At 39.3% G+C, this 21391-nt stretch overlaps 1 protein-coding gene across 6 annotated transcripts; it reads left to right on the plus strand.

The window, feature by feature from the left end:
• Nucleotides 1–2586: 2586 nt before the first annotated feature.
• LOC121318549 (troponin I, slow skeletal muscle-like) lies at nucleotides 2587–19546 on the plus strand. Of its 6 annotated transcripts, none has more exons than XM_041255336.1 (10): nucleotides 2587–2727; nucleotides 3591–3646; nucleotides 10031–10034; nucleotides 11712–11840; nucleotides 13436–13477; nucleotides 14334–14465; nucleotides 15884–15973; nucleotides 17113–17289; nucleotides 18230–18327; nucleotides 19223–19546. In XM_041255336.1, exons 2-10 carry the CDS (start codon nucleotides 3633–3635, stop codon nucleotides 19224–19226), a joined length of 690 nt encoding a protein of 229 aa, XP_041111270.1. In that variant the 5' UTR covers nucleotides 2587–2727; nucleotides 3591–3632; the 3' UTR covers nucleotides 19227–19546. The 6 variants fall into 6 exon arrangements, with proteins under 6 accessions (XP_041111270.1, XP_041111268.1, XP_041111269.1 ...); XM_041255334.1 differs by having other exon boundaries at nucleotides 3614–3646; XM_041255335.1 differs by having other exon boundaries at nucleotides 3617–3646.
• Nucleotides 19547–21391: the final 1845 nt, after the last annotated feature.

Below are 21391 nucleotides of genomic sequence, written 5' to 3' on the forward strand. Positions count from 1 at the left end.
GTTGATTGTGTGCAGGCACAGGTGATTAAATAACAGACAGTCAATTGTAATCCAGGTGAAAAGGTACAAAACACGTACACAAGTCCGTTAGTGCCTGAATTAGTGTTAGTGGTGCAAATACAGTTTTATTTGTGGCAAAGGTGCAGTGTTGTCTGATTTCGTGCTGGCCCCTGGAGACAGCTCCAGAACTGTGTTAACTGTCTGGTAACGTACAAAACAAGATGAGACAATTACAAACAAACAAAAACACAACACTCACGGTTTTCAATAACAACACACTGTTACTGTCCTTCTGGCTTTAACTCACTACAAACTAATGCAAAGGAACTGATTACGATTCTCCACCCCCCTTATATGCTCTCATGAATGACCTGTTGGTAAGCGAATGCAGTTGCCTTTACAATCTGCACTTGCTACATTGTTTCCCTTCCAGGTCAATACGTTCTTGCAACGGAGGCTCGCCTTTTTCCAGACTGATCGACTTCCCAACCCGGGGAAAGAATTGTCACGTCAGCCCGTCAAAAAAACTCTGTTTAGTACTTAGTACCCACACAGGTCGGGAGGGAGATTTATAGTCAAGGTTCATTGTTTTTCTGTCACAATGATATACACACACACACATATATATATATATATATATATATATATATATATATATATATATATATATATATATATATACACACACACACACACACACACACACACACACACACACGCTGTTGTACAAAAGTCTTAGACATGCATTTTTCCACTCTGATGCATTATGAGCATCAATAATTTACTCAAAGCTTCCACTAGTGTTTTCTACTATTATAACAACACTTGCATAAAGAATGAGACATTGAGTAAAATAACTTGCATCACTTGATTTTCAAGGTGTGGTATCCAATGCATAATCAAGAAGTACAGAGAAACATCATCTGTAATTAAAAACAGGAATGAAAGACCCAAAAAGCTGTCTAACAAGGATGAGGAATACCTGAAGATAATATCCTTAAAGAATAGAAAGAAGACAAGCATTTAATTGACAACAGTACTAGCAGAAGGCACAGGTGTCGTTGTCCATCCATCAAGTTGAGTTTATTGCATGGTATACCGCTTCTGTACTGAGTATGTATATCATAATCTATACCGACTAGGAATCCCTATAGAAGTGTTGTAATAACTCTTCTCAACACTTTGGCTGGCTTGTCTTTGATCAGGTCCCATTATCTCACTCTGACACCTCCAAAAAGCAATGCTATGGTAATTCCATGGTTAGAACAAATATCGCACTTGACTGTAACATTATGTAACAGTCCTGTTGTTCTCCGTAAATGTTCACATTTAAAGCACTGTTGCTGGCTGGTTAATTAACACACCCATTATGGTTTGTTCCCATTTAAAAACAATGTTGCAGTTCCTATTTAAAAGCACTCAGACAATGCATGCAGCCACTATTTCTGGCTGTACATACCTTTCCAAGTAGATCACAGGATATTTTCAGAGTCAGACAGGGAGATCCCTTAAAATATACTGTGAAATCTATTAAAACACACAGTAAAAGTCTACTGAAATGCAGTAAGGTTTATTCAAATATAAATACACATCTAACAATATATACAGTCAAATTGAATCAAGTACACAGTAAAAACAAACAAAAAAACTATTCAGCTACACAGTACAAATCTAGTGATATACACAGTATAATCTAGTAAAATAGATGGTATAAACCTATTCAAATATACAATAAACATCTATTAGAATATACAGCAGGAGTGCCAGAGCCAGGGAGGGCCATGGCACCCACTTTTTGACAAAAGAAACATGCGCAGCTGGAAAAAAGGTGCTTGCACAGCGCGCAATGTTTCATTGCAGTTCTGCTCTGCCTAGACTTTTAGTTTGTCAGATGTTTGTTCAACATAATAGTGCATTCTCAAAATAATATCGTCATTTATTCCTGAAAACTGTTTTTTCATGCATGCTGTGGAAGACATTTTTTTGGCATTGATATAAACAATATATAAAGTGAAGCCTGTAAGTATTGGTGATCTGTTCAGTATGCAGTGCAAGACTTCACTAAACACTGTTTATCTGATTAAAGTGTGTATTATAGACCATAGCATGTAACTATTATCGCACACAATTATAATACACTTACTTCCATGGCTGGGTGCTACCTGTGGGATCAGTTTCCCAAGTATCCCAACATGGATCACAATCTGTGAAAAGAGAGGTGCCACACCCTAATAATAGTTCAGAGATCAAATTTCCACTCTTAATTATTTAATAAAGAAACTTGACAATTGTAACTTCTGTTACAGACATTTATAAATAACCCATGTTACTATACTATCTTGATATATATATATATATATATATATATATATATATATATATATATATATATATATATATATATATATATAGATAGATAGATATATATATACACACACACACTCAATTTATATTAACTATATTGCTAGGAATAGCTTTTCCTTATTCATCAGAGTGATGTGTTCACAGTGCTGTGCATTGTCACACATTGTCACATGGTTAGGGTAAGATTTCATTCACTGAATACCACTGCCCAAAATATTTCGTTTCCGTAGCACAGGTTCTATATTTATTGTCCAGTTGCTTGGCCGATGTATGTGACATTCAGAGATAAATACTGCACTGTGTATCGCGCTTCCTCATCAGAAACTACAGATATCTGAGAGAACTTGAATTCTCCATTGACAGGTAAGAGCAATCTGCTGCGCATTTACATACGTTAGGGAAAAAAAAAAAAAACAGTCTGCAGCATCTACTGTACCATGAATAGACTTAATGTTTCGTTTTTTTATAATTGAATCGTAATTTGACTGTATGTAAATATAGAAGAATTTTGTTGCTGGTATGTAAAAATAATGTCTAATATTTCTGTTTCATTAAGGTGTTAACATTAGGTTATGGGTGTTAACTTTCCATATGACCAATAAATTAAAAAAAATATATAAAAAAATAAATGTGAAATATGATGCAGATTATAAAAAAGGGATATACGCTTAAAGAATATACACAGTGGTTTGCAAATGTTTTAGAACACCTCAAGATTTGTAATTCATATCCTTTATACACCTACCTGCATTTCAATTAATGATCAGTGATATAGAAACAGTAGTCACTTATGTGTGAAAATGTTAGACCACTTTGTGCTTTAGTCAGGCATCTTAAACAACTGCTAAGTCGTTTCATGCATTTTACCGTTTGTGGCTCTCTGTTCCTTTACTATTTTAAATGAATTGCATGTGTGGCCTATTCACGTCATCAATTAAATGAGACTATTACCAATTATCCTATTTTGACAGTGTTTTCAGTTCCAGTGGTTTGATTTCGTGTGCACAACAAATCAAAACTACAGAAGCAATGGGGTGTTGTAACATATGTGCACACTGCTGTGTGTGTGTGTGTGTGTGTGTGTGTGTGTGTGTGTATGTGTATGTGTATATGATGAAATGATCATTGTGTAAGTGAATGGAAACAGTTTGCAAGCTTCAGTAAATGAATTGTACTGCTTGCTATTTGTTGTATTTGTGTGTTTTATTTATCATATACAACCCCAGAAACCATCCCTTACTGTATCTAGCAGGTGAACCAGTCCTACGATGGCCGACCAAGAGTAAGTAGCGTATTAATTTCATTACATTTGTTTTTCAGATGTGAAATATGTTTTATATGTGTTTTTAACGCTGTATGTGTGGACTCATATGTGTTAAGAATATAGATTTCTTATATATTTTTTGATATAGTGACTGTGTTGTAAGAGCAAAACAAATAACAATGATGCTTCCCGAACTGCAAATTGTGAAGCAGGTTTCATTAGAGGGCAATTTTACTGTAACTTTGGGGGATTTAAACCAACTGGAATGCAAACGAGGCTTGTCAGTGAAACTATGGAAGAATGTAGTGTACGGACACCAGCATATTCTAAACTCTGTTGGGATTACATTGAAATGCTTTTAAAGAGCTTGTCTTTTAAAGCACATTGCTATGTAAAAAGACTATGTACAATGCTTGTATAATGAGAGCTACAGTGGCTCTCAAAAGTATTCACCCCTCTTGGACTTTTACACATTTTATTGTGTTACAACATGGAATCAGAATGGATTTAATTAGGAGTTTTTGCCATTGATCAACACAGAAAAAGCCCAAAGTGAAAAATAAAATCTACAAATTGTTCTAAATTAATTACAAATACAAAACAGAAAATAATTGATTGCATAAGTATTCACTCCCTTTGCTATGACACATGTAAATAAGCTATGGTGCAACCATTTGTCTGTAGAAATCACAATTAGTTGAATGGAGTCCACCTGTGTGCAATTAAGGTGTTTCACATGATTTCAGGTTAAATACACCTGTTTCTGGGAGGTCCCACAGTTGGTTAGTACATTTCCTAACAAAAGCTACATCGTGAAGACGAAGGAACATTCAAAGCAAATCTGGAATAAGGTTCTTCAAAAGCACCAATCAGGGGTAGGATATAAGAACATTTCCAAGGCATTGAATATCCCCCAGAGCACAGTAAAGTCCATTATTAAGAAATGGAGAGAATATGGCACAACTGTGAATCTGTCTAGAACAGGCCGTCCTCATAAACTGAGTATCTGAGCGAGAAGGGCACTAGTCAGGGAGGCCACCAAGAGGCCTATGGTAACTCTAAAGGAGTTACAGTCTTCCACGGCTGAGCTGGGAGACACTGTGCATACGGCATCAATAGCCCGGGTGATGCACAAAACTGGCCTTTATGGGAGAGTGGCAAAAAGAAAGCCATTGTTGAAAAAAACTCAAATCAAATCTCGGCTAGAGTTTGCCAGAAGGCATGTGTGAGACTCTGAGACCAAGTGGAAGAAGATTCTATGGTCTGATGAGACCAAGATAGAGCTATTTGGCCTCAACGCTAAGCAATATGATTGGCGAAAGCCTAACACCGCACATCATCCTGACAATACCGTGAAGCATGGTGGCAGCATCATGCTATGGGGATGCTTCTCTGTGTCAGGGCCTGGAAAGCTTGTGAAGATAGAGGGCAGAATGGATGCAGCAAATTACAGAGAAATCCTGGAGGAAAACCTGCTGAAGTCTGCAAGACACCTGGTACTTGGGAGAAGATTCATCTTCCAGCAGGACAATGACCCCAAACATACAGCTAAAGCTACACTGGAATGGCTTAAAAACAAAAAAGGCAATGTTCTGGAGTGGCCCAGTCAATGCCCGGACCTCAATCCAATTGAGAATATGTGGAAAGAGTTGAAAATTGCTGTTCACCAAAGGTCCATCCAACTTGACGGAGCTTGAGCAATTTTGCAAAGAAGAATGGGCAAAAATTGTAGTGTCCAGATATGCAAAGCTGGTAGAGACTTATTAAATAGATTCATGGCAGTAATTGCTGCCAAAGGTGCCTCTACCAAATATTGACTCAAGGGGGTGAATACTTATGCAATCCATTATTTTCTGTGTTGTATTTGTAATTAATTTAGAACAATTTGTAGATTTTATTTTTCACTTTGACATTATGGACTTTTTTGTGTTGATCAGTGGCAAAAACTCCTAATTAAATCCATTTTGATTCCATGTTGTAACACAATAAAATGTGGAAAAGTTCAAGGGGGGGTGAATACTTTTGAGAGCCACTGTATTGAAGAACTAGACAAATTCCTACTTCAGTACAGTAATCCGTCACATTTCCACCCGTCACCTATCCGCCCTAGCCATTTATCCGCCATTATCATTCTCTTCAGCAACGTTAGTTTATTATTGAACAGAGAAGATTAGTTCAGAAATTGTAGATCCTACCAAAGTTTTCGTACACTGGGCTCTATACTCAAAACTGTCGGTATTTCAGTGTAGAGGTAAACATTTTACTGAACCATACTTTTTAACACTTCGGTACAGTCAATCAATTTAGGATTCAAACAGTGAAAAGAAAATATCTAATAGATAGGGAGTAAGAGGTAGATGGCATTCGTCCCAGGGAAAACGAAATGAAAACAGATACAATATCAACAAAAGCGATGACCTACAAGGTAACTTTGTTTTTACGAATGACAGGAACCCGTTGAGAACAATTAATTTTTTGCATGTGTCAGGATCTGGGGTAGCATTTATATAAAAAGCGAAGTCGTATATTTGTCTTCAAACCATTAATCCTGTATGAATACAGTTCTAAAATATGCTATCATTCCTGTTGTTCCTTATTACCTTTTCCCCCCATCCCCACTAGTGTAATGATTCACAAAATCTGTAAGTCAGTCGAGGAAGAGCTGTTATTTCGTTTCAGACATTGTTTATCTCAGGTGTAATAAGAGGCATGCATGCCGTATTGTTTAAAAAATATATATCTCAATCTAATATGACTGTAATATTGCACACAGTGGTATGGTATGGAATTTGATATCAAAACACGTGGATGCCATTGCCAGATGTATGGAAGCTCCTATAGCACACTGCCATTGCCATCTGTTGGTTATCCTGCATCTCCCACCCTTGCCCATTACCCCCCTGTTTCAACGAAGTCAGCCCCCCACCCCCTCTTCTTCAGTGATGGCAGTCTCTCATTCTTGCTCTTCCTCAGTGATGTCAGCTACCCCATCCTCCAAAACGGAGCAAACGTTCAACTGCTGGGGAAAAATGTATGGATGACTGTGTAACCTATTAATTGCAGGTTAATGTATTATATAAAATGTGTACAGTATTTTATATTATTTATTTATTTAGTTGGCTGACTTTTTTTATCAAAAGTATTTTTTTTTACATACAAATGCTGCTACCCATTTATACAGTTGGGTTTACTGGAGCAATCTGTAATTATGCTCCAGTAATGAGTAGTTATGCAATTAAACAGATTAGCCACAAAGTGTTTCATGCATATTATGTGTTTGAGGTCAATAAAATTTCTGTTAAAATACAACTCTGGATTGCATTGAGTTTATATCACACATACATATCTTACATACATGTTACATGTCTTAGCACATTACTAATGTGGCTCTATAATAAATAAATAAATAAATTAACAATTGAAAAATGTGCAAAAGGAAAAAAAAAAACATAATACTAAGAGTGAGGGGATGGCTATTTAAATAGCCATTTAAAAAAGCCTATATTTAGCCTATATTAGTCTTATCAATTATTTAACAATGCGTCCTGGTTTTGAGCTTTGAAAATCTGGTCACCCTAATTCACCATCAGAAGGTGTCTCAATGCCACATGTGTGCAATCAATTGCCCCCAACACTGATGGAAATCCACATATGTTATAAAACGTATCTTTCTTCTGACTCTGCTGATGCTGGTCAGTGGGAAAATTGATATAATTACCCACCTTACAAACTAACACATCTGTTGCCTGATGCAAGACACGGGACGTGGCTGGTTGGGTAATGCCAAAACTGTATCCTTTGGCTCTTTGAAATGACCCTGTTACATAAAATCCTAATGTTATTAATATTTTCATGTGCACAGGTAATGCGTGGCTTCTGGCTCTCAGGCTTTCCAATTCATTCTTTAATACCTCACACAAATCGAATGTTGCTGCCCGATCTAATCTGAAGCGTTGCATGATGTCCTCGTAAGGCAGGTTGAATACATTTATGCGTGGCCTATTCTAGCTCGCAAATGTCTTCTCATTTCGTTGTTGTTCACAGTGCAGTGCTGCGGGCTCTTGGCGCAAAGTCTGAACTCGATGCTCCTCGTTTATTACAGCAATAACGACAATGCCAGCAACAGCGGCAGCATTACCCATACATGCTACAAGACCAGCGCACAAATCCATGTTTGCAATACCAATATGCCAGTTCCTTTGGTGAAAGCGAGGCTATTATGCCTTTAGGGCAGACCAGACCTGTCAGTAAACTTTGATGGAAAAATAAAAATTCTTTAAACATTACTAAACCTTTTGTGTATTACTTTGAAATCCCTAATGACCAGTTAATGAGGAGATAACAAGCCACACTGTCCGAATTGTATTATTTCCTCAGTGTTGTGAATACTTGTGGTGTTCCATACTAAACTGTTTTGTTAAATAGTTGGCATGTGGGAAGAAGTATTTTGTGTATCACAAACATTCATTTAACATGCCTTAATCATCCTATATTAAGGCACCGACAGTTTTTGAGTGTAGAGCCCACTGTGTGTTGATATGTAAATAAATCCTGTTAGCCTGCTGGGCTTATCAACTTCAACTTCTGTCTCAATCTCTTGCCTGTCACTCAGCAGCGAATGCATGCACCCACACGGCAGACGGCTACTCTGTCAAGTATTAATACTGTAGCAATCCTGGATGGAGGGGAAGATTCAGGATAGTGTAGAGGGTGTTTGTGTACGTGCAAGGGGTTGCAAGGTGGTATGTGCGTGCAGGGGTTGCATGTTGTGTGTGTGTGTGTGAGTGCAGGGGTTGCATGGTGGGTGTATGTGTGCAGGGGATGTATGTTGTGTGTCAAGGTGTGTGTAAGGGAATTGTGGTGCAGATTTGGCATGATTGGGGGTGGGGGATTTGTAAGGGACGGAGGGAGCGAGGGGATATAAAGGGATGCGTGGAGGTATTTTGGGTGAGACGAGAGTGTGAGAGAAGTTTGGGTTTAGGGGAGATAAAGAGAAAAAGGGTAGGGTTAAGAAAGACAAATACCATTAATCATTTTATTTTCATTTTTGATTCCCAGTTCCCTTCCCTGACAGTGATTTTATTTTACTGATTATTTCTGTCAAAAATAAACGGTTTGAGCCTTCAACTCCATCACAGCCTCGTTCTCATCTTTGTCCCAAGAACCCGAATATGCTACAATAAATACTCTGTATCTTTCTAAACAAGAAATTTAGGGGAACTCCCTAATAAAAGCTGAATCTCAAAACAATAATTGTGTGAATATAGCAATTGTTACAGCTGTGTATAATGGTATTTAAAACAGGATTCATTCATTCGACTTTTTACATACAGATATGAGACGGAATGCTGTACTTAGAAAAACAGTTATGTGGGAGTTTAATATGGTTCTGTGTATATAGTCTGTACACCCTCCACACACATGTGTATAGACTGGGAGGGGGAATCCAACATGCATCTGGCTTCTTTGTATGTCACTGCTATTGTGTTTCTTTTTCTTACGCACGAACCAGCCACCAATCCATTGTAATAACAGTAAATCTAAAACTGCACATAAGAGTTTACTGATTGTGCCCAATGCTTACTAACATCCACACCATGTAATGAGCCAATAAACAACCTACATCACCAGATAGCAGCGAACGTCGTCCATTAATATGCAAGCTTAAATAAAAGGGACACCAGTCAGATGCACAGCGCCATCTAGAAACTTTGACATGCCAGGAGGTCAGCAGTCAGCTTCAATAAAGCGAACACATCAGTAATTTGTACAGGAGGTATTCAACAGTATTAACTGTATATTATATATATATATATATATATATATAAATATAATATATATATATATATATGATATATATATTATATATATGGTTAAGATGTGTGCAGACTTTTTACTGAAACTTCTCATGTCCCACAAAGATACATTTAATTTGAAAGCCACTGATCTAGAGAACCGCTTATCCAATTGCAATTAAACTTTGTTAGGACATGTTTAGCACAAAGTATTGAGAGTATCAGAATATGGGGATATAAGTGTTCATCTGTGTTTAAACTGCGTACCAGTATGTATTTGACACTAACATTTTAACACTATGTCAAAACTCTCTTATCCAGACTTGGTTGGGATTCTTTAACTGGAGTTATTGAGAGTAGCAGAATCTGGGCATGTCTGTCTGTCAATACATCACTCTTACTTTACAAACAGCCTTATTTTACAAATTTTGTGAGCTGGTTCATTTAAAGTATAATTGATTGGTGTCATGTTTCTGCATTCTTCCACAGTTTTGTCTTCTCAAGCCAGGCACACAAGATTTTATAAATGAATAGCCAAATAAGAGATGAAAGAACAAAAATACATTTTTAATTTTCTTTTTTTCTCTCCCATTTCTCTCCTTTTCAGAGAGGTAAGATCATTTGTTTTGATCAATTTATTATTTTTATATGCTGTATTAACTAACTTCAGTTTGGGAAATGTAATGGTAACATTTGGCATAAGTAGTGTCACTTAGGTTTAAAATTATTTGAGTGATAAAGCAAGTGCAGAAATGTACGGAATGAAATATGATAAATGATTACCCACAGTAACCTTGTAAAAGAGATTAGTTAGTGTTTGGTCGCACTTGAATGGAGTAACAGCTAAAGGGCTAAATTCTATTGATAATTAGTAAGATAACAGACAGACTGTGGTCATGTATGTCCTTAGCCCATATTGTGTAAATACTGGGCGTAGTGATGACACAGACAGAGAAGCCTTTAATACCTCCAGGATCATCGTGGACCATCAGTGAATCAGTCTGAGGGTTCTCCAGGGGTTCAGGTAATCCGATCAATTGCCTAACTCTGTTAATACTAGTGGCACGTATTGTAACAATAGCGTTCAATGTAGAACGTAATGTGGATATTTGGAACTAATAAATGGTTCAGATTTGAAACATGGCCTGGTCTCATGCTTATAGCATAACAAAGTAGTTAATTCCATGTTTACCCGAATTCATCAACCTTACATTGGGGGGTTGTTGCTGCACAAGCACAGAAATTGTCCACCTGGTGTTCACCTGGGGTATAGCACTGTTATCTCAGGTTTAGAAGGATGAGAATTACATTCGCAGACTTTGTCCTGGGCCAAATGAAGCAAAATAATCTAACAAAGGCGGTCTGTCAAAAGAGCAGAGAATAGTATTTCACCTTGTGGAGCTGGTGCAGTGGAGATCTTGTTGCACAGTCTAACATGCCTAGCCTTATGTAAAGGACCCCTGGGGGGTTTGGTGGAGCTCTGAAACAGGTGGCATTGGTCAGTATAACAGTAAACCTGTCCTGTCTGCAACACTGCCTCTAGTGGATGGAATGAGTAGCTGCCACTGTTGTATTATTTTTATACAATGCCCTAGTTAGACCCCCACCTAGAATACTGTGTGCAGTTTTGGTCACCTCACTACAAAAATACATAACTGCACTGGGGAAGGTACAGACAAGGACAACTCGTTCACAAACTTTTCTTATGTTCTTATGTTCTTATTTATTTCATGGTAATAATACTGGACTTGGCTTTCGGCCCAGATAAAATGAGATAGTAGTGGTGGGGACCAACCAAGACGTAGCTTTGCTGTCATATATGAGCCTTCAGTGCTTTTCCTCCGCCAGGTAATGTGGATTTCCTATTGGGCTGGTGTTGATGGCTGAAGTGTAGTGCTAGCTCCAGGGATTAACCTATTTGCGTCCTCCTTGGAGCATCAGCACACACAACAGTGGCAATGCTGTCTCCAGGGATCAAGTGCAGCCTCCTTAGCGCCTCATGGGCAGATTGTTGCAGGGAGGCAGGTTGACGGTTACACTCTGGTGTGCAGGATGTACTTATTAATTAGACATGTTTTCGAAGGACTCTGGCCACATTGAGGTTGTAAAGTTGCAAATGTCAAATGACAGAAAGTGAAAATGATTCACAAAGTGAATCTAAACAACTAAATCGAGTCCTGCTGTCTGAGCGGGCAGAGTGCTGGTTTGATAGCAGGGAGTGGGAGTGGAGGAGCAGTTTAAACTGCAGTGATCGGATGGTTCTGTTTTTCTCATTCGCTCTACAGCAGATTGAGGAGATTGAGGAGACTGAAGAGACTGTGCAGGAGGAGACGGATGCTGACCCCGAACCCCCCAAACCATCCCCCCCGAAGCAGGCAAATCCCGTCCCGACTACCAAGGCTGTCCCTCATGCTAAGGTAAAACAGAAACTATAGCACAATACAAGACTCTGCTGCATAACTTATAGAGCACCCTGGCACATCTTTGTACTGGGAAAAGTGTTCATGAAATAGTACTACCGGGACAATTAAACAATTTTACTGGTTCTAACCGGGACAAAAAATTCAAGCTGGGAACCAGGCCAATCCCAGCTTTCCCAGGATGTCTCCCTATACACGGCTGAGGCAACCATGGAAATAATTCTACAATTTGTTTTTTTTATTTTACTGTCTTTCTTTAAAATCTGTTTTTTTGAGAAAAATGGTAAATTAGACTAATGCTTGGAGGTAGTGTGTGATACAAGAATGTAATGCCCGCCAGGTAATGCCCAACTGCCTAAGTATCCCACCCTGAGGATTCATTTCTAATGTTCAGACACTACCCCATGCATTGTTTTTTATAATCTCTGCTGAGAAGCGAGCGACAGCAGCTATGTGAGGATTGGTTGGAATTCCTTTCAGTTTGACAGGAGCTCACACTGGGGTCGCTCTGTTGCTCGTGTTAATGAGCGCGGGTTTCCCGTAATAAATAAGTGAGTATTTCTTACCAGCAAGCATTTCATTTTTTTTACAATATTTCCTGTCTATCTGTCTGTTTTTCTTTCTCCTTATCTACAAACCCTACTATCTGTCTGTCAATACTGTATCTAAATCTATTAGTCCTGATTTAAGTTGACAGCACTATACCCTGGTAACTGTCGAGACAAGATATCGGAGTATCTCTATAATATATCAGCAGTATGTTTTTTACCTGTGTGTGTTGTATTCTTTATCACATGCAGTTATATTACCTGAACCTAGCTTGTGATGTGGAATCTCTAATAAAACTTTCCCAGGGGGCTCCCGAGTGGCACATCCAGTAAATGCACTCTGCGTGGACCCTATAGCCTGGAAATTGCAGGTTTGAATCCAGGTTGTGTCATTGCTGACCACGACCGGGGGTTCCTAGGAGGGGGCGGCGCACAATTGACTGAGAGCTGCTTGGGTATGGAGGGATTAGGTCGGCAGGGAATCCATGGTTCATCACGCACCAGCAACCCATGTGGCTGATAGTGCGCCTGCGGTTCTGCAGTGAAGCCATTCAGATCTGTGTTGTCCTCCGGTACTATAGGTCTGGTGGCCTCGCTGTGGATCCGCAGTTCGTGAATTGATGGATTGGCAGGAGCACGTTTCGGAGGACGCGCGCTCCAGCCTCCATTTCCCAAGTTGGGGGGGGGGGGTTTCAGCGATTAACCGGGATAAAAAATAATAATTGGGCATTCCAAATTGGAGAGAAAACTGGGGTAAAATCCATTGGCGACGACTAAATTTATAATAAATAAACAAATCAAACTTTCCCTTAGTAAAAGCACAGTGAAAGCATGGTAAAGCATAAATAAGTAAAGCTCAAAGAGGTATAGTATTATTAACAAGGCAAAACATGTTAAACTATGATAAATGCAGAGTACAAAAAAAATGGGAAAAGCATGGGGGAAAAATACTGTGCAAAAATGCCAGAGTTAACTTTTCTATGGGGTATTTTATTCTAAAGTCCTTCCTAAGGGCTGCAGTAATTGTGTTCTGTTTCTCTGCAGCCGAAGTCAAAGATTTCAGCATCCCGCAAGCTTTCTCTTAAGGTAAAGTATCATGTTTCATCTCACTAGACAACTAGGCTGATGAGTTTACATTAGAACCAGAAGTGTGTAAATGTGCTCTACTGCAAATCAGCAAGACCCACTTGATCTTTGCTCAGAAGTTCATTTCAAAGGTGTGCTCATATGGTTGGTTACTAGTTATGCAGCATTAGCTGTTTGGTTTTTTTATCAATTAAAATGGTGCATGTTCTACTGTGGTGTAAAGACTAGGGCTGCGCTGGTCTTCAGAGTAATTGTCAGCAGGTTTTAAATAAACCAAAACACACCTATTTATTAATGTGTTGATTTCAAAACAAGAAAAGTTGTCCTTCCCTCGCCTTAACAATACCAATCAATCACAATTAACTTCCACACTAAGTATTTTAAAAGCCGATTGGAAACAAATTCCTCTCAGGGATGAAGCAATTCTAAGGACACTAAGGAATGAAAAAAAAAAGATTTGATATCAAAAGGATAAAAGAAAGGACAAAATAATCACATATAAAATATAAGTGAGTTGTAGTTAGTTTGATCACGACAGCATCTATATTAAACAACAATCAATTAATCAGATTGTTATTGGTTGTTACTCAATAATTGAGCAAGCCAGGGAAACCAAGGGCCCGCATTGTTTTGTGTTGAGTAATTAACATGTTGTATTCCATTTAATTAATACCTAACAATTCAAATTTACTAAAGGCAATTACTCTGAAAGTACAAGCATCGGCACAGCCCTAGTAAAGAGCTTGATGAATCTAGTGCAGTGTAGCCAGAGAGGGGACAGTATCTAATGTTTCCAGTCCAGAGACACTGCTCCTCAGCCCAGGGGCTGACCCTGTCCCATGCCCTGCGCCCTCAGATCTTGCTGCTGACCCGAGCGAAAGAGGCTCTGGACAAGGAGAAGCTGGACCGAGACGAGGAGAAGGTCCGGTACCTGGCAGAGCGAGTGCCACCCCTGCAGCTCGCAGGACTCACTCTGGAGCAGCTGCAGGTGATCACCCCCTGCAGGAATTTCTCAAGCATTACACCCCGCAGTGATTGTAGCTAAAAACCCATATAACAGTCTCCGATAGTAACAGCAAAGTGTAGTGAAAGCATTGTATATCACAGAGAGGTGTGGTAAAGCCTAGGCAAGCATTGCAAATCCCAAAGAGGTGTGGTAAAGCATAGGCGAGCATTGCAAATCACAAAGAGGTGTGGTAAAGCATAGGCAAGGATTGTAAAGCACAGAGAAATGTTTCCCATAAACGGGTTGATTTATAAGCTCAAAGATACTGGATGGTATAATTAAGGAAAAGAGATAGCATTTTTGTTTCTACACCTAATGCTCCGACTTTGATGTTCATGTTAGGATGGCTGCAGTACCGCTTTCATGCACAACATATTGAAAATAGACACATAATAAATATATATTTTTAATTGAACATTTTATCAATTATTTTCCATTGCTTTATATGGGGAACAAATGACATATTCATCAGTGGTGAAGTCCTAAAATATTCATTATCTTAAATGATTATACAAATTTACATTTTATTTGCATATTGAGCTTCTAGTTACACATATAATAGGTAATGCATTTATCTAATTGCTACAAGTATTTCCACAAAGTGTCTTTCTCCATCTTGTCAGAATGCTTTATTTAGATATCTGTGTTTCCGTGGCTTGCTTTGTGCTTGTGTCCGCAGTCATAGTTGATGCACTGTCTGTTGCTGTCTCTTCATCAGCATTTTTAGCTTTCTTAAAGAAGTAGTTGGTAATAGAAGTTCTTAATGCTGTTTGCACTACTGACTGAAAGAGAGTGAGGGAGATGTGAGTCATGTGACTTAGATTGTCTATTATGAAAGTTCCGATGTGTTTTGACTCAACTACACCACTGATTCCAGTATGAGGCTATCATGAATTTGAGTCTTACATATGTCCCCATATAAAAACTAGAAGAGTTTTTTATGCTTCCCCATATGAGGTCACCATGCATGAAAGGGTTAAGATATTAAGATGCCACTGTTTAGATTATTAAAGTAGACGACACAACGGGTAGATTGTCAAAGCTATTTACTCTGTATCGATGTTAGCATTTTTTTTTTTTCTCAAAGGAAAAAAAAAAACAATTAAACAACTAAAACAAATAAGAAACGGCTTAATACTTAATTCTTACTTACTTCTCTGAATTAAAAGTCATAGCTGTTTATTTCTGCTTTGGTAACTCTACTGGGTGCATTTCTAATATCGTTTACCATTTGTAAGAACGTTCAGAATTCAGCCCAATGTTGTGATCTTTCAATTATGCTGGCCCATCCTGTTCTTACTGTAGACCCGGTGGTCACAAAAATAATTACAATGGCTTTGGAAGCTACTTCTCCTGTAAAGCTGCTGGCCTGCCATGAACTTGCTGTGCTCTGATTACAGAAGCTTTGCACCGAGCTTCACGCGAAGACTGAAGTTGTGGACGAAGAGCGCTACGACATTGAATGTAAAGTCGGCAAGAATGCTCGCGAGGTACTGTCATAGAGCAGGGTGCGATTGAACTTCTCACTGCCCTGGCACTGCTGAGGAAACTCAATATCTCACACACTGTCTTAGCATGTACAACACTGCCGAGGAAACTCAATATCTCACACACTGTCTTAGCATGTACAACACTGCCGAGGAAACTCGATACCTCACACACTGTCTTAGCACTGTCGAGGAAACTCAATATCTCACACACTGTCTTAGCACTACTGAGGAAACTCAATACCTCATACACAGCCTTAACACTGCCGAGGAAACTCAATACCTCAAACAATGTCTTAGCACTGCCGAGGAAACTCAATACCTCACACACAGCCTTAGTACTGCCGAGGAAGCTCAGTACCTCGCACACTGTCTTAGCACTGCCGAGGAAACTCAATACCTCACACACAGCCTTAGCACTGCCGAGGAAACTCAGTACCTCGCACACTGTCTTAGCACTGCTGAAGAAACTCAGTACCTCACATATTGCCTTAGCATGACCAACACTGGCCTGAAAACTGAATACCTCACACAGGGCCTTATCATGACTCGAAGGGCTGTATTCACAAAGTTACTTGCTCCAAATCATCAGGCCTGTCATACAAAGAATGCAGGAGAAAGTACACTCTCAACTTGATTAGAGGCAGCCACTGAACACTTAAACATATTAGAAGTCATTAAATCTAAATATAAACTGCTGGAAAGTTAATGCTAACATATTTAATCTGTTTATATATAGCTATGGCCAAAAGTTTAGCATGACCTAGAATTTTAGGATTGAGACATAATTCACTTTATTTAACATCATGCTATCAAATAAACTACTAAACAATATTGCAAAAGTCTACCGGAAGCCATAATAGTAGTGCAGTATTTCATGTCAGATTTATGGAAAACTACAAAGCTGTATGTAATTCAAGCATTCAGCAGGTTTCATTCAACTTTACGAAGCAAAATTAGTTAATTCTACAGGTTGATGTAAAACTTTTGGCCTTAGCTGAAGAACCAGTTGTGGTTTAAACATTTAGAATTTGACATTCTGAGTGTAAGATCTACACTCTCGGTGAAATGACTGTATAACTGTCGATGCTGCTGATAAGTTCCAATGGGGACATGACTTTGAATATCATTTATTTCCCTAGATCCATGATCTGAATTTGAAGATCCTGGACATGCGAGGCAAGTTCAAGAGGCCCAACCTGCGACGAGTGCGCATCTCAGCTGACGCCATCCTGCGCTCGCTGCTGGGCTCCAAGCACAAGGTGTCTCTGGACCTGAGAGCCAACCTCAAGTCAGTGAAGAAGGAGGACACAGAGAAGGTGAGGAGTGCTCTGCATCCAGGATGCTACCAGTCTACTGCTACTAGAAGAGCTGGCAAAGTTAATAAGGAGCTGACAAAGTTAATAAGGAGCTGGCAAAATTAACAGGGAGCTGACAAAGTTAATAGGGAGCTGGCAAAGTTAATAAGGACCCTAACAAATATAAACCAGGACCAGACACAGTGTGGAAATTAAGTGGAGACAGACTTAGGACAGAGGGAAGGAGATATTTCTTTACACAAAGTGTGGTGAGGGAATAGAATGGGATACACTGGGTTACAAGGGTTACCAAGCCCCATTTAAGATTTAAGAATGTCTTTCTGCAAGTGGCAAGTGGCACCACATTCACTGTAACAGGATACCACTATACTTGTGAAAGGGCTTGCACATTAACCTTTTGCATGTATTTGAAAGTGTGCTGCTTTGTGTGTATTGGAGATGCAAGCTCACTGGGCTCTACCTGAGAGCCAACCTCAAGTCTGTTAAGAAGGAAGACAAGGGGGAGGTGAGGAGTGCGCTGCAATTAGTATAGGAGCTGACAAAGTTCACCTTAACCAGCACTTTTCTGTGCAGCACAGAAACCAAGACCAAACGTTATCCATGCATTAATAATGGAAAGCCACTGGTGCCAATCTAACAGGGTAGGTGCGAACCAGCGACCCTGTGCACTGCAAGTGAGCGTCTTAACCACAATGCAAAAGAGCAGGGCTCATCTCCATTCATGCTTTTAGAGCTTTTAACCTCATCTCAACTCACGCTGTCTGTTATACCAAGACAGCTAGCACATTCACTGTGACAGGGTACCAGTGCCTTGTGAGAGGGCTTGCACTTTAAAATCCTTGGCATGTATCTACAGGTAGGTTGTTTTGGCTGTGTTGGAAGTACAAGCTCTATGGCCTCTGCAGGTTTCTCAAGCCCTGTCTCTCTGCTCTGCTCCCAGGTGCTCACCTCAGAGGTGCAGGACTGGCGTAAGAACGTGGAGGCTATGTCTGGCATGGAGGGCAGAAAGAAGATGTTCGACGCTGCGGGCCCTGGCCAGTATGTATTATAGCAGAACTGATACAACCAGCCTTGAGAGAGATCCTGCTCCAAGCACTGCTGAGTTATTCATGAGAGATCTCTAGCACCAAGCACTGTCTGAGTGACTCATGAGAGAGATCCTAGCACCAAGCACTGAGTGATTCATGAGCGAGATCTAGCACCAAGCACTGAGTGATTCATGAGTGAGATCCTAGCACCAAGCATTGAGTGATTCATGAGTGAGATCTAGCACCAAGCACTGCCTGATTGATTCATGAGAGAGCTCTAGCACCAAGCACTGTCTGAGTGATTCATCAGTGAGATGTAGCCCCAAGCACTGAGTTATTCATAAGAGCAATCTAGCACCAAGCACTGTCTGAGTGATTCATGAGTGAGATCCTAGCACCAAGCATTGAGTGATTCATGAGAGAGATCTAGCACCAAGCACTGTGAGTGACTCATGAGAGAGATCCTAGCACCAAGCATTGAATGATTCATGAGTGAGATCTAGCACCAAGCACTGAGTGATTCATGAGTGAGATCCTAGCACCAAGCACTGTCTAAGTGATTCATGAGAGAGATCGAGCACCAAGCATTGAGTGATTCATGAGTGAGATCTAGCACCAAGCACTGTCTGAGTGATTAATGAGAGAAATCTCATTCTGGAAACAGTCTTGAATTCATTCAAATCCAAGGACAGAATGACACCCATATTCTCAGCTCATACGAATATTGGTCTTTGGAAAGTGATTTCTGAATTCAGTTGTTTATAGGTGTTTGGTGGCTGCCTCCCGTCAAGTTGAGTGTATATCGTGCGCTCTTTGCTGTGTCAGGCTGTCATACAAAGAGTATTTGCACTCAAACAATACCCATTCCTCTTCGTTTTTCATCACTGTGTTCTTCTTGTTTTCAGGTAATCTGTGTGAGATACATGAACTGTTCCGGTTGCATCTCCATGCCTCCGTTTGCCTCCATTTCTGTAACTAGAGTCCTCTGTGCTTGAACTGTGCAGAACGAAGCACCGCTTCACATACTGACAGCATCCTAAGTGCAAGCTTGTGTGTGTGTGTGTGTGTGTGTGTGTGTGTGTGTGTGTGTGCGTGTAAGTGTATGTGAGTGTGTGAGCGCCATCCTGTGGACTGACAACAACACACGCGCAACTGGTAAATCAATGCTTTAAAATCCTTTGTTTGTTTTTTTTTTGTTGTTGTTTTTTTTACCAGCATTAGGAACAATATTATTGCCCACCTGCCCTTTAAGGAGTGGTAAGCAAGGTTTTTAAATCAATTTTCGTGCCTCTTGTTAGCATCAGCAACATTACCACTGATCCACTTTAAACAAGTGCTTCCCAAGGTTTTAAAATAAACATTTTCTAATTAAAAACGGATACATTGACATAATAGAACTTTAAAATAAAACAGCTACATTTTACTAATAATTTGTTGATTTCCATTTACTAAAACTATAGGACTTTCGTGCGTGTTTCTGCACAATGCAAGCACCGAGTTTAATAAAGCATGCTTAGTGTGAAACAAAAGCAGCAGTTATTTAACTTCAGTGTTACCTATAGCACTTAACTATATATATATATATATATATATATATATATATATATATATATATATATATATATATATATATATATATATAGTAAAACTGTAACTGTTTTATGTACTTTTTATGTACTTTTTAAATGCTTAATTTGTTCTTGTGTATCAATAAATCTTTACAAAAATGTTGTGGCCTTCCATTCACTATATCTGTCTCAAATGTGCAGCTTCAAGAGAAACACATGTCATAGTAGTATGTTTTTTTTGTTTTTTTCATTTTAAAACAACATACAGTATGCTGCTACACCAGGTTTCATAATTTTGTTTGCAGGCAATGCTTTCAGTTAGTGTTGCACCTCCTTGGCCACCTGGAGAGTGAAACTGTCCTCACCCCATTCAACACCTTTCCTGTCTTAACCAATCATCTGCTTCCCCTGGTGACTGGCATGCTTTGCACCCAGTAACTGGACACCAAAGCTGGAATGACCTAGATCAGTGATTCTTAACCCCCAGTCCTGGGGACCCACTGTTTCTGCTAGCTTTCATTCCAACTGAGCTCTCAATTACTTAACTAGACCCTTCATTGAACTGATAATTTGCTTAATTAGACCTTTTTTAACAGTTGTAGTCTAAGTTACTTATAAAATGTTACAGCTAACTTGAAATATGCAACAGTTAAGAGCTGAAAACAATTTAAAAGGTCTAAATAAGCAAATCATTAGTTAAATTAAAGGTTTTGTTAAGTAATTGAGAGCTCAGTTGGAATGAAAACCAGCAGACACAGTGGGTCCCCAGGACAAGTTTGTAAAACAAGTAAAACAGCAACAGGCTGTCTGAGAATAATGCACGGAAAATGAGAACTTCGTTTAACCTTGTACCAGATATCATGGCATCACACATAAAGTTATGGGCAGCCATAGAGAATCCATAATGTTCAGGCAGTGTGTCGAATTTCAGCCTTCAGAGAAATAAGAGGACTCGGGCCAAACCAGCATAGCGCGCATTCAAACAATGCAGGAACAACACACACGTTGAAGGATAGCGTTAAACTCTACCTTAGATCTGTTCTGCTATCAGCCAGCAGGTGGGCTGACCAAGAAATACGTCTGCATTCTACTGTGTCATCACTAGATGTCACTATTTAACCAGCATTGGGTTTGTACTGGTTCTCTACCCACCCCCTCCACTTTAACAAGCAGAGATTTCGGAGGTGCAGACATGCATATATATTTGAACTGTTTGGACCAAAAAATGGAAATGGGATTTTTGTTGTTGTTGTTGTTGTTGTAAATGTCCACTACCAATAGGACTTATGCAATACGAACCCTGTATAACGAATGAAAGAGCACGTTCCAGTAGTAACTCATCGCGCTTAATTGCCCTTGATTGACCCTGGCAGCATATCAAATACTATTAAGTACTAGTTTTTATGCACGCCATGAATTAAATATTTAAGACGATCTGAGTCTACAGCTGTGGGCAAAGGTTTAGCATCACCTAGAATTTTAGATTCGATTGAGACATAATTTTAA

The sequence above is a fragment of the Polyodon spathula genome, chromosome 7 (genome assembly GCF_017654505.1).
Source record: "Polyodon spathula isolate WHYD16114869_AA chromosome 7, ASM1765450v1, whole genome shotgun sequence".
In the NCBI taxonomy this organism is placed as follows: Eukaryota; Metazoa; Chordata; class Actinopteri; order Acipenseriformes; family Polyodontidae; genus Polyodon; species Polyodon spathula.

Coding starts and splice junctions, on each gene's coding strand:
- LOC121318549 (XM_041255333.1), top strand. Junction 14,466..15,883: donor TCACTCTGGAGCAGCTGCAG/GTGATCACCCCC, acceptor CTCTGATTACAG/AAGCTTTGCACCGAGCTTCA. Junction 17,290..18,229: donor AGAAGGAGGACACAGAGAAG/GTGAGGAGTGCT, acceptor CTCTGCTCCCAG/GTGCTCACCTCAGAGGTGCA.